General features: G+C 51.2%; 1 protein-coding gene across 4 annotated transcripts in view; it reads right to left on the reverse strand.

Annotated features, from left to right (window-relative positions):
- The window catches only part of SH3GL1 (SH3 domain containing GRB2 like 1, endophilin A2), a 29,441-nt gene extending 12,985 nt beyond the window's left edge, over positions 1-16,456 (reverse strand). For 2 of the 4 annotated variants that reach the window (XR_008447257.1, XM_054050009.1), the window contains exon 1: positions 16,299-16,456. Coding sequence is in view for 3 of the 4 variants with exons in the window: in XM_054050009.1 (XP_053905984.1) it covers positions 16,299-16,343 (45 nt within the window). In the remaining variant the exon portion in view is untranslated. The remainder of the gene's footprint in view (positions 1-16,298) is intronic. The other 2 variants (XM_054050012.1, XM_054050011.1) reach the window with 1 other exon arrangement.
- Between the last annotated feature and the right edge of the window lie 200 nt (positions 16,457-16,656).

Genomic DNA, 16,656 nt, shown 5'->3' on the forward strand with positions numbered 1-16,656 from the left:
CTCTGGCAAGAAGCTCTGCTGTAATCAGGGACTGCGTGCCATGTCACAGGCATCGATCACCACAGTGATTTTGGAGGCTTAACACCCTCACAGAGAGTGAAGAGATGTGAAGGAGGGACACCCCCGCCTCCTCGTTGCTTGCAGACTAATTTAATCCTCCTTTTGAGGTCCAAGAAATGCTACTGGTACCCTGCTGTGAAGGAATAATAAGACTGAGGTTCTCTCCCTGCTGGCTCTAATTAAACTGGGAGGTTTCATCACATGAGGAAAGAAGGAGGGACTACATGCCATCGTAGTGGCTCCATCACTATCCTCACGCTCCCAAATCTGCCAGGCAGGAAGACAAACCAATGCAGATTCCCCCACGGTGCAGGCTGAGACACGAGCCAAGAGAAGCCCTTGCAGTCTCCTTGTTTAACCCAGAGCTTCGCGATGCGACTGGAAGCCAAGCTTCCAAGTGCCACATTGCGCATCTCATCGTGCAAAGGCTGGCAAGCAGGCAGCTGACTTCTCAGGGGAGCATCAAGTTCACCAGAAGCTTGCCCTTTGCTCGCAGGATGGGAGAGGAAGGAAGCATCCACGTGCTGCCTGTAGCGTCCAGCTCAGCCCAAGTGAACCGTAAGATGCTCAGGGAAACGCTGCCAGCACACATCCCAGCACAGCTTCCTCCAGGGAGCAGTTCAGGGGCTTTTTTAAGGCTGCGGTGACAGTTCTTCACTTTTATTTCTTGAGCGGCCAAGATAAGATCTGGGACACGACTGTCTTCCCCTGTTTGGGGACATCACCTCTCGGAAACACTGCAACCAAGACTGATGTGAACCCAAGGGAGGGACTGGCAAGGAAAGGCAAGACATGCAAATCACTAACCAAATTCTGCGACCCGAATACTCTTGTGCAGGCTTACACTGAAGCGCATCAGCTGGGTTGGTGTGAAAGCTGAGAACTCGTCTGCTCTCTGGTTTCTTTGACCTCCCAGCCCTGCCAGATGGGACCAGCAATAAACAGTTAAAGCTAAAGGGACCCTTCCGTGTCTCAGAGAGAGGAGCAGGGCACAGAGGCAGAGCAGAAGCCCTCAGCCGTGCTGCCACAGCAGCCAAAGCCTAACACTTCCTAGAGCAAATATTAGCACAAGGCAATATAGTCAGGTGTCACAGTTCAGCGGCTAAAACTGCTTCAAAACAGGTTGGCTGTTTACCCAGCATGCCAACCAGTCCATGCTGCAGGGCGGGGAAGAGGGCCGAAGCAGACAGTGCGTGCAAACTCCACCAGAGAAGCCAGGAATCAATCTCTCGCTTCCCATCTATGTTTAATTAAAAGGATACTGGCAGCTGAAATATGCCCTAGATAGCTCTGACCCGAGATCAGAGAGTAAGGAGGTGCATTTATTTCAAGGTTGGTGAAGCGCTTTTCCGCTGGGCCAAGAAGCAGCAGCTCCCACCCCTGCAAGCACCACCAGGAGCACAGCACCCAGCCTGCTTCATCTGCAGGAAAGCTAACCCAGAGGGATGAGACACAGCCACTTCTTCCCAGCAAGGAGCTGCTCCCGACCACGCTCAGCAGTTTCTACATCCTCATCTTAAAGAATATCGGCTCATGGGGGTTTCCAGCAGTTCCCTTTGCAGGGGCACAGGGATGTGAATGCCACCCGACTTCCCCCCGCTGTTCAAAACTCCAAGGGCTGTGCACGATGGAAGATCTTCGGAAATGAAAGACCCATTGTTTAACTAGCTCCTGTGGCAGGAGGCTGGCTACAGGGAGAGGCAGGAATGGTATGTGTACATGGAGCGGAAGAAAGGCGTGATGGAGAGGGCTTCACTTTTACAGCTGGCAGTGGGAGACAAACAAGAGAGGGCTGCGCTGCCACTCCCAATTTACGACACAACATCCCCACACCTCTCCTTAAACCCCACCAACTCCCTCATCTCATCTGAACTGCCCAGCTCCAGCACAAGCTGGTGGTAAATAAACTCAAGCATCCATCCCTTCCTTGACTGCACCAGACATCCTTATGTGAACCAGATCAATTAGACAGACAGGTATCAGTCATCTGGTGCTGCCCACGCTGTCACGGAAACCTGAATGGATCCCAAAGCCCTGGAGAAGGACCATGATACACGCACTCCCATCCCAAAGCCAGATTTCCCTCGTTGCTGGCTGCAGCATCACCCCTGTTAACACTTCTGCCAGGAGTACAAGCCCATGCCCAGCTTAGGGCAAGCTCCTGGATATATTTAGGAGCACAGAAGATGGAGACAAGTTCTGTGAGCAGTTCTGAGGTTGTTTGCTGAGAGGAGATGGGTAGTTCAAGTTTGGAGCGATGAGATGAACCGTTCTGCACCATGGCCTTGCTATGTTGCTCCCAGGGGCTGCTGTTGGAGGTGTGAAATATGCATATTAAAAAAACAAAAGGAGATTTTTGTACAGCATCATCAGCAAAATTCATGATAGACTGAGAGGGAAGATGCCATCAGCCAAACTTCCCCCAGCTAAAGAATCCTTGCAAGGCACCTCAGAATCCAGAAGGGGAAAGATTTGCAGCATGCCCCACCCTGAAGGTCCTCATCTGCCCAACCCACAGATGCGGGAGCCAGGAGTTGTTGTCATTTTCTGCTAAAAATGAGTTTTCCCATGAGACTTTACATACTGAATTTTGATATTCTGCTCTTTAGAATCAGAGACTTTAAAATGCAAAATTATCCCTATCTGCCTCAGCCTCAAAAAAGCAAAATATAGCAAGAGAAACACAAACCCTACGTTTTTAAAAAAAAACTTGCTTTTTCCATTGCAAAGTCAACCTTATTTATAACATATCAAACATATGCCATCTTTGCATTCAAAACAGTTGCCTGCAGTAGAATGAAAACCTTATCCCTTCAGATGCTGGCATATCAAAGCCTTCCTCTTGTTCCCTGCCGCTCAACAGAATGTTCCCTTCAAGAAATAAAAAACCCACAGAAGAGCAAACAGACAAGCAGCCCTACCCTGGCTCCCTTCCTCAGGAAAGAGCAAGCCCAGTGGAAAAAGCCAGCCCATAAGATAATTTAAAGTGTTGCTGTAAATGTTTTTTAGCTCAGATGAAGAGAGCTTGAGTACAACATGATAGCCTGGTAGAGACATGCAGAAGAAGCAGTTCAGGAAAACCAGAGATAACTGGGATCATTAGTGCCCAGTGGTACGGATCTGTGGGATGCTCCGTAAAAACTAAATAAAGCCACTGCCGCTGCTCCAGCTCAGCCAGGTGCAACTTCCTGGCATCAACTCTAATTTTTGGTCATCTTCACCGGTAGCTTTATCATCACAGTGTGAGATGCAGCTGGGCAGTCGCAGCTCCACAGATCCAAACACAATAGTTTACTCTGCCGCTGCGTGTGTTTTTAAGCTTTCAAATAGATGGGCAGTAAATGGGTTTAGTCACTCGGCTGCAGTCACAGTGCTCTCCTGCGCTGCGGTTGGCAACAGCAAAGCCTCCTCAACACATGCTCTGCTTCTAACCGCATGCCCAGGAGAGGCAGAAGTGCAGCAGTGCCACAGTCCAGCAAACACCCTGGGGTCCTCCCCCAGCACCCCAACGTCACTGCTGCTGCTGCAGAGGCTCCTTGCAGAACCAGCCTGGACTGGGAGGTGTCTCCAAGCCAGTGGCAATCCCCTGCAGATGCCTGAGCTCTGATGTGCTGCCCGTCCACGCCAACACAAAGCATCTCATTAAAAGTTAATTGTCACCTTCTTGGTGTAATGCTTGGAAACAAGGCAAGACTGGAAGGTGCCAGTCCAACAGCAGACACCGGTTGGAATCCAGTTGTGTTAAGGCCTTGTCATTCTGCGTATATGTCCAGCTGGCAGCCACAAAGGCAATGAGCACCATAGTGGTGGGAAATGGGAAGAGAGGACCGGCCCGTTCCCAGGGAGCAGCAGCAGCTGATGCAAACCCACCAAGAACTTTAATGCTGCGCACACCCTTTTTCTCTCCAACCACCTGCAGCTCTGTCTGATCATGTTAGCTTTGCAGATATGACTGTATTCTGCCTCCTTAGAGGCTTTCAAGCTTTTTTTTTTTTTTCCTTTTAATTAAAAATGGAAGGCATCCTTTCTTAAGGAAAAATGCTTCTGAGAGGCAGCAGACACCCCAGTTTAAGGAGAGATCAGCACGCCCACAGCAAAGCACACGCTAATCTGAGCAACTTCTGACCTACTTTAAGGAGAAGAAAACAGATCCAAGCTTTCATTGTGCAGAATAGAGGACGAATAACTACCACCAGCCTTGTAATGAAGAGGAAGGCGTGTTTGCTAGCAGATCCCTGTGGTAGGGGACTGGAGGCACCCAGCAGCTCCATGGTCCTCACGAGGCTGAGCACTGCTGCACCCACAGGGCTTTCTCACCCCAAAAGTCGCCACTCTAAGGAGAGAAGATGGACATGTGCTAGAAGAGGAAAGAGCACGAGAGGAAGTGATTTGCCCACTGTCAAGGGCAGGTTAGCAGCAGAGCTAAAAACAGAAGGTGGATGTGACTTGACAAACGCTGTCTCACTGTTTTGCACATCCCTCTTGGGCTGCAGGTCAAATGAGAGAAAGAGGAATGGCAGTTGGAGCTCTCATCCTCCTGCCCCTCTGAGCAAGACCCTGCGGCCAGTCTGTAACGCCAGTCCTACCACTGATCTAACTTGTCTCAGGGCACCTGACCACTTCACCAGCCACCCAAGTTGTCTGATCTCTCTGCTAAAGAGCTCACAGGAGCATTTCCACTCTGTTATCCAGCCCTCAATCTTCTCCTGAACTTTTTTGCCTTAATTTTTCCTGTTCTCATCTTTCACAAGCACCAGTCCTGTCTGAGATTCACCACCATCAGCGTTATACTGGTGCAAAGGCACATAGAAGTGCTCCGCTGCCTCCAGACAGGTGCACCAGGAAAACAAACCAAGCTTTCCACCCCCTCACCAGCTGAGATGGGGATCTAGCCACTCTCTCCACCCAACACCGGAGGAATTGCCTTGATTTTGAACAGGAAGGTCTGCCTAGAACAAAGAAGAGCTTCTTCTTTTCCCTCCTGACAAGGTAGAAAGCCTTCACAGTGACCTCAGGTTGTAGTCTTATCATACAGAAACCACAAAGAAAGAGCTGCTGCATGCAAAGACAGCTTTCTAGGGAGCCACCTGTCAAATCACCTCCTCAAAGCGCTATTGAATGACTCATCTCCATTCAGCAGATGGGCTCAGAGGAATGAGGACAGCGTGAATTAAAAAAAACGGAACATAAGCAGCAGCCAGCAGGTCATGCTCGCAGAGCCTGGGCCAGAGAAGGGCACAGACATGCGCTGCAATGCAGCACGGCCTGTTTGCTCAGGGGGCTTTGTCCTTTCCTTATCTGTAACATGACAATATCTAGAATCCTGGTTGCGATACCTGTTTATGAGGCTTTTAGCTCTGTGCTCATCTCAGTGCTCTCCAAGCTAACTCTTCCAGCAGGAGAAAGCCGGTGCCTCCTTCCTTCCCCAAGAAGAAGCCAAGTGTCCAGCTTGCCCTGGCTAACACCAAGCCAGGGTCAGGCCAGCCAGCCAAAGGGGCATCAGGCTGCCTTAAAATCACACTCACACCAGAGAAGAAAGGTTTCAACACGGAGATCTCACTGCGGGGAGACACATGAAACGTTCTTGCTACAGGGAAGGGGGCACCTCCCACCAATTCAGCAACTGTCATGCGCATCATAAGTATTGGCTCCTATTATTAGTCACAAAAGTAACGCTCTGCACCAAGTGAGACATGATTTCTGTTCAGCTGGAAAAAAAAAATAATTGGGTCAAGTTAACTGGGAAAACAAAAATACACAAGGAAAAAAACAGCAGCTCTCTTCTCCCCTGGGCAATGCCCTTCTCACCCACTTGCAGTGATTACAGCAATTCAGAGGAAGTCCACTAAACCAAGGGGAAATGTGGAATATTTGCCTTGCATCCAGATTTCCTGCTCTCGGAAGAGCCTTAGTGAATCACCACCTGACTTCTGCAAAGCTGCTGAGCCATCATTCCTCAGCAGCTCTGCACAACCTTTGCAGACCCAGGGGAAAAAAGATGAGCGGCTCCTCACATTTGAGACTTGGAGCCACTCATTAGATGGGATATAAAAGTAGAAAGCACTAGAAGTGCCTCCTAGTAATCGCAATCATCAGCTTCCTCTTCTACAAAGCTTCAATGCAAACTGAGGCAGAGCATCCAGCAGTCCTGTCCTTCCATCAGCACACTGAGGATCATTCCCAGCCATCTGCCTTCATGCCACTTCCAGGGATTTCACCAAAAGCAAAGGGTAAAAAAGGAACAGGAGGAGTTGGGGCACCTGTATGTTCCTGGGGAAAACACTACGGCTGCAGGACGGCTTGCAAAAAAAACAAGAGATGGGATTTCTGCTCCTGTGCAAACCAAGACAGATGAAAAAACGGAGGTGCATGACACTAACTGGCATCAGCTGGAGGAAAAGCCAGCAACGGTCTAGAGACTAGCAAGGAAGTGGGAAAGAGGCAGAAGAACCTCTCAATCTGCAGCATGACAAGACCAAACTAGGCTGATGGGACTATGAAGAGTATTACCTAAAGAGTTTAATCAAGGCCGTGCTCAGTTTTGAGTGGCAGACAGCGTTAATGAGCTCAGAGAAGAGCCAAGGTGAGTTCCCAGGCACGTTTACACAGAGAAGGGAGATCAAAACAGATGCTGAGCTCAGGTAGCTCAGCTCCATCAAAGGGAAAGAAAAAACCCTCTTCCTGACTTAGAGGGGGGCAGCGGGAGGCCCATGCAGAGCATGTTTAGCGCTGACAGCGTTGGCCAAGCAAAAACTCCAGGATAGATCTGGCAATATCTCAGTGTACACAAACATCAAAGAAGGAAAGAAATAATTGAGAACACTATAAACACACATTTTCCTTGTTAATTTGAATACTAGGAAAAGCTTAGTAGCTATCAGACCAGGGCACAGCATCCTAAGGAAAAGGAGAGTGGGAATGAGTGAACAGATATCCGTAAGGCTGCTGGGAGCAGTCCGGCATCAGCGTGCTACACCAGATCAGCCCCTTCTCCTGCAGCAGTTTCCAAGAGCTCAGCCCAGGAGCCTTTCCTCAATCCAGGTCTCTGTCATGCTTCCAGCCCAGGCAAGATGATACTGAACCCATTTTTTTTCTTGCTGCACATCATTAACACTTGCTCATACTCATCTCAGGATGGTTTAAATGTGAATTCCGCCCCCCCAGCCCTTTGCAGTTTGTTTTTATTCTATGGATGCATGGCTGTTGCCTTTCTGCCCTGCAGCCAGAACCATAGGTGTACCAGCAATTCTGGCAGACAACATTTGGATTATGGTATCCTTCTCAAGCTCAAAAGCGCAGAATCCTTCGGTCTTTAAAATCCACCCAATGCAAAGAATTCCACCCAAGAGCCTGCACGCAGGCACGTCAGCAACAAACACTATGTTTTCTGAACACTCCAGGGAAGAAGATCGAGGTGGGGGGCTTTTGGCAAGAACAGCACCTTCTTGGGCAGAAGATTTGCTTCATACATAGACAATAATTCACCATTTTTCTGCCTTTTTTTGTCATGAAGGTGGCAAGATTAAATTTAAATACAGCTAGCCCTGTAAAGCCAAACCAGATTTAGTCAAGAAAGTGGTTAATAAATTATAATTGATGAATAAAGTCTGGGCAATAAGATACAGCCTGGTTTGCAAGCCCCGGGATGAATTATGAAGCATTTTCTCAATTACAAAAAGTCTTTTAAAGCTTTAATCATGCAAATTTTATCTTCTGCCTGAAAGACAGAATTTCATTAAAGAAATGAGTTTAACTGTTTTTCTTTTTCTTGAGCACAAAAGCAACCTAATTAGTGACAGTATCATGAACTTTATTAATAGCCAGTTAATATGAGACAGGAAGATTTTTAAATTCCCAGCGTTTTCAAAAGAAAATAAAGACTGGTTCTATTAATAAGGTATCAGCAATAAAGTTAATTGCACCCGCCACGGGCTTTTCTGGGGAGCAAGAGCAGCCCAGGCTCCCTCTGGACAGACTCTCCATGTGCTGCAAGGGGAGCAGGAGGGCAGGTCCAGGACCACAGGAACCGCGTGGCTCCAGACAGCCCTGTGCAACAGGGATGCTCCTGCCTGTGCTCCATCAGGCCCAAGATCTGGGCAACAACCCACGCACCATCAACAAACCCACGCTCAGCCACGAATCCAGGCAGCTGCCGGAGAGAATCCTAAGAGCAGCAAATTTATCCCTCCAGCTTGGGCCAAAACCAGCCCTTTCCTGTCAACAGGAACCCACTCCTGACAGCCATGGGATGGCCGACCAAAGGGATGGGAGGGCTGAGGGGAAGAGGAAATCTTTTCTAAAAAGGGTAATTATCGCTTTTATAACCACAGGGAGAAGCCAAGAGGAGCTGAATCCTGCACTAAGTCACGTCACCCAGGAGCTTATGAAAGAAAAGCGGAGCTTTCCTAGCCTGATGAGCCCAGATCCTTCCCCATCCGCTTCAGCTCTGGACAGAAATGTGCCCGCTCCCCAGGGGCAGGGCTGGGACACAGCCACAGGAGTGGAACAGGGACACATGTGCAGAGGGAGCAGATCTGCAGAAGTCCCCCCTGTTGATATAAGCTCCAGCTCCAGGCCCCTGAATTCACAGCTCAAGCTGATGATTTAATCAGCGCAATTAAAGAGATGGAAAGGACCACAAGCGCAGCGCTCTGCAACGCGGGAGTCTTATGAAACAGTGTCAGCGCCTGGATGCATCACTGAGTTTCCACATGAACGAGTTCACCAAGACCTCCTGGATCACAGATTAATTTTATTTCTGGTTGTTTTGGCAGTTTGGTATCCCACTTGCTCGGTGGCCTTCTCCAGAAGGGACAGCAGCATTGATGCAAGCTGCAGCAGGCTCAGGGCTTGCAATAACCCCAGTGCACACAAATTCCCTCCCCGTGGGGCACTGAACCCGACAAGGCTGACACAGTTTTGATTTTTACGTGAGTGTTTCTGCAGTCTGGGGCGGGAGGAGCTGCCCTGCTCCCAGCACTGGCTACTGTCCCTCCAGTTTTACCACCCAGGGCTTGGACAGGGCTGCAAGCGCTGGCAAAAGGCACTGGCATACGTAGGGATAGGGGAGAGAAGGAAAGCAAAAAATGCGCTAAAGAAATGAATCAGCTTTTACAAGCCAGTCTGCCTGATCTCATCCCTATTTTGCTCTTTCCCAGGAGGAAAGTACTGGCAGGGAGAAGGGGGAGGAAGGATTTCCTTCCACCACGTCCAGAAACCATCCCTCTTGGCACTGTCCATTTTCACTAGTTCACCCATAACCTGTGAAAATAGTCAGATAAACAGATAGTTTTAGACAGAAAGCCGCGAGGCAGATGAGCAGGCGGCACCAGGCAGAGTGAGATGACGACAAGGAATCAGCAATCCGAATGCTGCACAATCACTACCCAGCCCTGAGTCACGTATCCTTCCTGTGGCCCAGATGCCCCCAGCTGCAACTGCAGGATGACACGTTCCCTGTTTGACATCAGAAACGAGAAGGGGAGCAAACAGAGCAGACTATGGAGAGCTGGAGTTTCCTACTTCTGTTTTCTGCGTTTTCCTTCCAAGAATGTGAGCTCTCATTACTCTTAGAGCCCAACGGCTGTGAAAGCCATCTTATAAGGGGAAAAAAAGCCAGGTGAAAGGGGCTGATGCAGGGACATGAGCCATGCCCTGCCTGCCACTCCAGATGGGCTGAACAATACTAAGAAAAGCTGAAAACTGCTCCATTCTGGGGCTGCTCAGCTCAGCTCCAACAATGATTAACCAGCCAAACAACATCACCACGCCAGGCCTTTCATCAATGACAAACCATGCAACAGAAGACGGAGTTAATATGAAAATAACCTGCATGCAGTCATTTTAGCTAACCATGACAGCAGGCATCTCTGCAAGCATTCAGCCATCATCACCCAGACTAGAAGAAGGATGTACTCAAGTCTAGCTCTCTTCGCTCAGGGGTTTGCTGAGAGCAGAGTACATGTGTCTTTCTCCACTTTTTCACCTGCCATATGTGGATCCGGAGTAAAACACCCATCTTCAGCAACAGCAAACTGCTCGAGACTCCAGGATGTCAGGTGAGGACGCTCAGGCTGACTGTGGAATACGACTCCCTCCTGGATGAACCCTGGCTGGCAAGCTGAGCACACGGGACGTCACACTGTACTCAAGCAAATCCGGCTTTCCTCCAGCCTCAGGAACAGATTAATATTGAAAGATAAAGTAGGGAGGCTGCAGGGGACTCCAGCCCAGGTTAATATTAATAGAGCAAACACCAGGTGCTGTGCTTGTAGGAATCAGCAAAACTCTTTGCCTCCCCAGTCCAAATTCCCATTTATTGGTAAGGAACTTACAGTCCAACACTGCCAATGACCTTCCCCAGGAACCACCTGCTCACCGTGCCATCACGGCACCCATTCCTCACGCTGTCTTTGTCACCAAAGCACAGCCACCACCATCACAGCAGAAAAGCCAAGGAGCAACCTGCTCCCAGGAGCTCCTCAGACCCTACGGCTGAGCGACAGGCCAACTCACTTGCCAGTGGCATGGATAAGTGTGCCAAAATTCACCAGAACAGCACAAAAGGAACACGCAACTCCAAAATAGCACCTCATCCCTGCCTCAGATGCTTGGTGCCTCCACTGGCAGCTCTAGGTGCTCTCCTGGGTGAAATCTCAGCCACAGTGCACCAGCAAGGGCTTCCCCAGGGTCTTACCCCTGAAATGGGGCAGGTAGCCCTCTGCCCTGCCCAACTGCTGCATGCACATCCTCGCGCCTCTTGCCTCGGCTCCCTGGGAAAGCAGCAAAGCCACTGCACAGAGCATCTCAGGCCCACTCTTAGCTTTACCGATCGCTGGATGATTAAAGACAAGTCAGCTTGAAGTTCCCACGCAGCAGCAGAGCAGAGACTGGCCTGTCCAAGGCGGCTGTGCCATCCCTTCATGGCTCTGGGCACTGGTACTGTCCTAAGAGCTTCAACTCGCATCTATTAGCCAAGAAGCTGCAGCAGGTGACGATCTAATAGATCCAGAAGATCCCAGATATGAAGAATTTTTTTATGCTGAGGGTGCCGAAAGACTGGAACAGGGTTCCCAGAGCAGTGGTAGAAACCCCATCCCTGGAAACATTCCAGGTCAGGTTGGATGGGACTCTGAGTAACCTGCTCTGGTGAAAGATGTCTCTACTCACTGCTAGGTTGGACTGGGTGGGCTTTAGAGGTCCCTTCCCACCCAAATAATTCTGATTCTGCGATCTCTGTCGCTGCATTAACTACCCTGCAGCACGGCTGGGAGCAGGAGCATGACCCTCCGCCCTGCTGGCTCCGCAATCCCTCTCTAGCATGATGAAATCCATAGTTTAAACTCTGGCAGTGGCAAGCTGGAGCAAAAACATGCAAACGAGCTCAGGGTGGGTCAATGTCCACCACAGTGGGAGTAAGCTAAGTCCTGGGGGGCCAGCACAATGAAAACCATCTGCAGCAGGACAGGGCACCGAGAGACAACCTCTGGCCAGGGAAAAGGGCCTTGCGGGCTTGGTTTTCCATGCGGAAGGTTATCCTGCACATTGGTCTTCCCATTGCTCTTCCAGCAGAAGATCCTGTACTGCACAGCACATCTGCGATGTCCGGAAAAAGAACATCATCCATCTGCGTACAGAGCAAAGGCAGCGAGCCTTCTCATGCCTACAGGAGAAGGCCCCAGAGAGCCAGACGCAAGGAGGACTGACTCATCGTCAAAAAAACACAAAAAAGGTAGCCATTAAAAGGTATCATCTGGGAAAGGGAGGAAAAGTCCTGCCTACCAGCTGTGCTCTGTCCCCATCATCCAACGGGCCCTGTACAGAGCATCTTGGAGCGCATTCTTCTGCCTCAGCCTTCTGAGCAGATGCTGGCACATCGCAGCGCCTGGACGCCAGGCTGGAGGGAAGGAAGCTCTCAGGGCTCATTAACAACAGCCTGGAATGCATAAATTGCCGACGTATGGAGTGGTCCTTCTAGCCTGAAATGGCTGTTGGAGGCTAGAGAGCACACCCTGGGCTCTCAGGCCAGGCAGAAAGCAAGCACTAGCTACTCGCGTACAAAAATACCTTCAGAAGCCTTGAGAGCAGTCATTAAACTCCGAAAAAAGTGGGCTTGGCAAGGGCCGGCCAGTTTCAATTAGCACTCTTGGAAAACAGCTTTTGTACACTGCATGCAGAGGCAGCGGCTGGGCTGCGTCCCGGGCCAGGGCTCACAGGGCACAAACGGGCAGGAGCCGCTGCCTGCTGCCCCATTCCTGAGCCCAGGCAGGGCTAGCAGCGTTCCGGCTTGGGCTACACAGGCTTTGGCAGCACATTCACCTTGTTTGGGATGACACCGGTACCCAGGGATGACACCGTTATCCAGGGATGGACACCAGCAGGGTTTAAAGCAATGTTGTTTCTCCAGCTCCAGAAGGACAAGGAACAACTGGGAGGAGTCCAGCGGAGGGCATGGAAATGATGAGGGGAGCGTGTCTCAAGAGCAAAGTCTGAGGGACCTGGTTCAACCTGGAAAGGAGCAGACTGAGTGGGGGATCTCATCAACGCTTAACAATATCCGAAGGGCAGGAGGCCGGTGGAAGGGGCCAGACTCTGCTCCGTGGTGCCCAGTGACAGGACAAGGGGCACTGGGCACAAACTGGAGCACAGGAAGTTCCATCTCAACATGGAGGAAAAACTTCTCTACCATAAGGGTGATGAAGCCCTGGAACCTCCTCTGGAGATATCCAAATCCACCTGGACACACTCCTGTGCAATTGCTGGAGGTGACCCTACTTTCAGCAGGGAGTTGGACAGGATAAGCTCCAGAGGGACCTTCCTCCCCATTATTATGAGATTTGCAATTCCTTCGCTCGGGCTGCTGCTGCGGCCGAATCATTGTGCCCAAAATGACAGAATTTGGCAAGCTCATTCCTGCTGAGCCCTGACTGCCCCGAGCAGAGCAGCCCAGCAGAGAGGGGCGCTTCCTGCATACACAGGCGGCACCAAAGCAGCCGAGACGATACCACACCAACGCAGGCTACGGACAAAGGCACCACAGAGCACTCCGGGAGATCAGATCTGTCCCCAGCAAACAGGCTGTGTGGCTTCTCTGCCCTCTAAACCGTCATATGTGTAACACCAGGTAGGACAGTCCTGCTGTCACAGAGGGAGGGGACGCATTTACCACCCCCATATCACAACAGCACTGCCTCCGCCCTAGGGCTTGTTCCTTCAGAGCAGCAGCTGATAAATCCGTGGGTGCCAGGCAGGGCTGCTGCCCTACATGCCAGCAGAGATAAACCCTCTGACGCTCAAAAAGCATCTGATTTGCCCATGAACAGCACAGGCAGACATCCTACTTTGTGCAAACTGCTCTGTCCCGTGGTTAATGGGAAGTTCTGCAGGCTTTTAGGACTCCCATTAGTCCCTATAAGCAGTAAAAGGTGCAAATGAAGCCATTTCTACAGCTCAAAGTTCGTCCAGATTCCTGAGTGGATGCTGATGGATCAAGGCTGGCCAGCAGCTGGGACAGGATAGTCTTGTAATTGCAAGCAGCAACCTCCCAACCTGCTCCCAGCGCATGATGCTGGAGCTCAAAGCTGTTGCTGGTGTCGTTTCTCCTGCTTCCTTTAGTGAGAATGATTTCTACACTCTTTTTTTTTTTTTAAAGAACATTTTGTTGTGAACCAGCAGAACCTGTTCTGGAGACACACACAAAGCCACTCACACCATCTGCAGCATTTGCCAGCATGACTCCCTTTTTCACAGGATACCATCTAAGCTCTCTTTGGTGTGTGGGCGCCCGGCTGCCTCACCCAGGGAAGACGTGGGCCTGCAGGAATCAGACGCAGAAGCCTATGAGCCAAATCCTGCTCCCTCCAACTACCAAAGAGGCTGAAACGACCCCCTACACGGTGCAGGAAGGCAGAGGGGATCCCAAACCTGCCGCTCCAGCAGCGCTGAGGTCCTTGCAGACCTTGGTCCTGGCTCTGTTTTCCTTCAATTAACAACAGACGTGGAATGAAATATAACATTTTAGGAAAGATCTTCCACATGTTTTGTTTTGGCAGCATTTGATAGCTTTTAGGGAGCCAAAAAATAACTAACACTCCTCTCCTTCAGCCAAGGGGCAGCTGAGGAGTGGGACCAGTGGAGGGAAAGGGAAGGAGGGTGAAAAGGGATGGGAGAAGATAACGTGGCAGAAAAACACTCAAATGGGAACCAGTCACTCCCAGTTAAAACACCTCTAAAGTGCAGATACCAGTGTCCCCATCAGCAAGGCACTGCAGAGGGGTGGCAGTGCCTCAGAAAGGGGACGGTGTCCCTCTCATCCCCGATATCGCTTCACTTATATAAGTGGAAAAATTCACATCAAACTTGGCTTTTTCTAATTAAATCAGCACCCAAAACCTTGTGGCGACAAGAACCATAAAAGAACTCACGAGGCAATTGCAAACACATCGTATCTCCCAATTTAATACTCCACGGAATGCGGTCCAAACACTCAAGAGAAGTATGCGTACATGCACAGAAGAGGTGAGCTGGCTACCAGTCTGCACTTTGGGCAAGTTATTGCTCCCTGGACAGCTGTGCCAGGTTTATTCTCCCACAAGCAGACAAAAATGTCTTTAAGAAATTAAAAGACACCTTTGACAGAAAAAATCCCACCAAAGACCAAATATGATCTGCCTCTCTATTCCCCTCTTGGGAGACCTCAGCTGGAGGATTAGGTCCAGTTCTGGAATTCTCAGCATAAGAAGGAGATGGAGCTGTTGGAATGGGTCCAGTGGAGGCTACAAAGATGACCTGAGGGCTGGAGCACCTCCAGTAGGAGGACGGGCTGAGAGAGTTGGGGTTGTTCAGCCTGGAGAAGGCTCCCAGGGGACCTTAGAGCAGCTTCCAGTGCCTGAAGGGGCTACAGGAAAGCTGGGGAGGGACTGTTCCCAAAGGCTTGTGGTGACAGGATGAGGGGTAATGGGTGTAAACTGGAGAGGGGCAGATTTAGACTGGACATAAGGAGGAATTTCTTCTCTATGAGAGTGGTGAGGCCCTGGCCCAGGTTGCCCAGGGAAGGGGTGGCTGCCCCATCCCTGGAGGGGTTCAAGGCCAGGTTGGATGGGCCTTGGGCAGCCTGAGCCAGTGGGAGGTGTCCCTGCCCATGGCAGGAGGTGGAACTGGATGATCTTTGGGGTCTCTTCCAACCCACACTATTCTATGATTCTATGATTGCACTTCATAACAAAGCCCCCAAGAAAGGCTTCATCAGGTGCTTTAAAATGATGTTTTTAGACTTCAAAAACACACTGCCTCTGACTCATCGATGAGCTTTCACCTCTAATTGCCCTGCGACACCACAAGACACATCCACGCCAGCAAAATCCTTCTACACAGTTTTCAGCACAATCCTCCCCCATGAAAATTGTTAAAAAAAAAACAGGGCACAGAGGTTTGTGAGAAAGCAAGCCGGGGAACGGCTTCAGGAATCCATTCTTTAGCTTTGCTGTTTAAGCAAAATGCTTTGTCGTAAGCACAGCCAAGAAAGGAGGCAACGCATGGAGCAAAATCACTTGGGCTGTACTTAAACTCCGTGCCTGGAAAATATGATTTGTTGGTAGAACTGTACAAAATTCACTTTCAATTTAAAACGGGGTGAAACATGAACGCATCTAGGGGTGAAAAGCCACAGCCACACCTTCCATCCCAACGCCACGAACTCGCTGTTTGCTGCCAGAGCCATCAATTATGGGATCAACTGGCTAAAAATCCCATTTCTGACGTGGTTTTTTCCGACATCCCCCGGCTGCTTCCTGCACAGGCCGAGCATTCGCGCTCTCGCCACCCCCAAAATCCTGCGACTAAAGCTTTCCCAAACTAAACGGCATCCTAATTTTCCAGGAACGGGGAGCATCCCGAGGCCAGGCTGGGGCTCACGGAGCCGGTGACCCGCAGTCCCACGGCCTCGGACCCCAACGGCCGCCCCTAGCAGGACTTTCTCGCCGAGCTCCGCTCCGCACAGAAGGCCGGTGGGGCTGGGGGCTACCGGTACCCCCGGAGATCGGGACACCGGCAGGCGCCAAGCTGGAGCACCGGGCCCCGGCCAGAGACCACCAGGCAAAGCCCAGCGACAGCGGGCAGGAATCAAGGCAGCGCCGAGGCGGCCCGGGCAGCAGGAGTGAGGGGAGGATCAACGCGGCGGAGAAACGGACCCCGGTACGGGCAGAGCGGCGAGAGGGGTCGACGGGCCCACCATGCTTTACCTGGCTCGCCTTGTAGAACTGCTTCTTCAGCCCCGCCACCGACATGATGTCTCTCCGCTGCGGGCGGCGGGACGCCTCGCTTAAAGGAGCCGGGCCCGGCGCGGCCGCCGCTTCCGCCGTCAGGAAGCGCCCGCCCCGCTCCGCCCCCTACCGGCACCACCGAGAGGCGCGAGAGCCGGCACGAGCGCCGCCTGCGACCACAGGGAGGCGGGCCCGCCGGCCAGAGCGCCGCCTGCCTGCCACGTGGTATCCCCGCGCCCCCTGCCGGCGGGACGATGCCTCTTCACGTCGTGACTGAGCTGAGGGGTGGTGATTGGGGGCGGGGGAGTGATTCTGCCGCGACAGCGGGAGGTGCTGG

Source organism: Cuculus canorus, chromosome 27, assembly GCF_017976375.1.
Source record: "Cuculus canorus isolate bCucCan1 chromosome 27, bCucCan1.pri, whole genome shotgun sequence".
Lineage (NCBI taxonomy): Eukaryota > Metazoa > Chordata > Aves > Cuculiformes > Cuculidae > Cuculus > Cuculus canorus.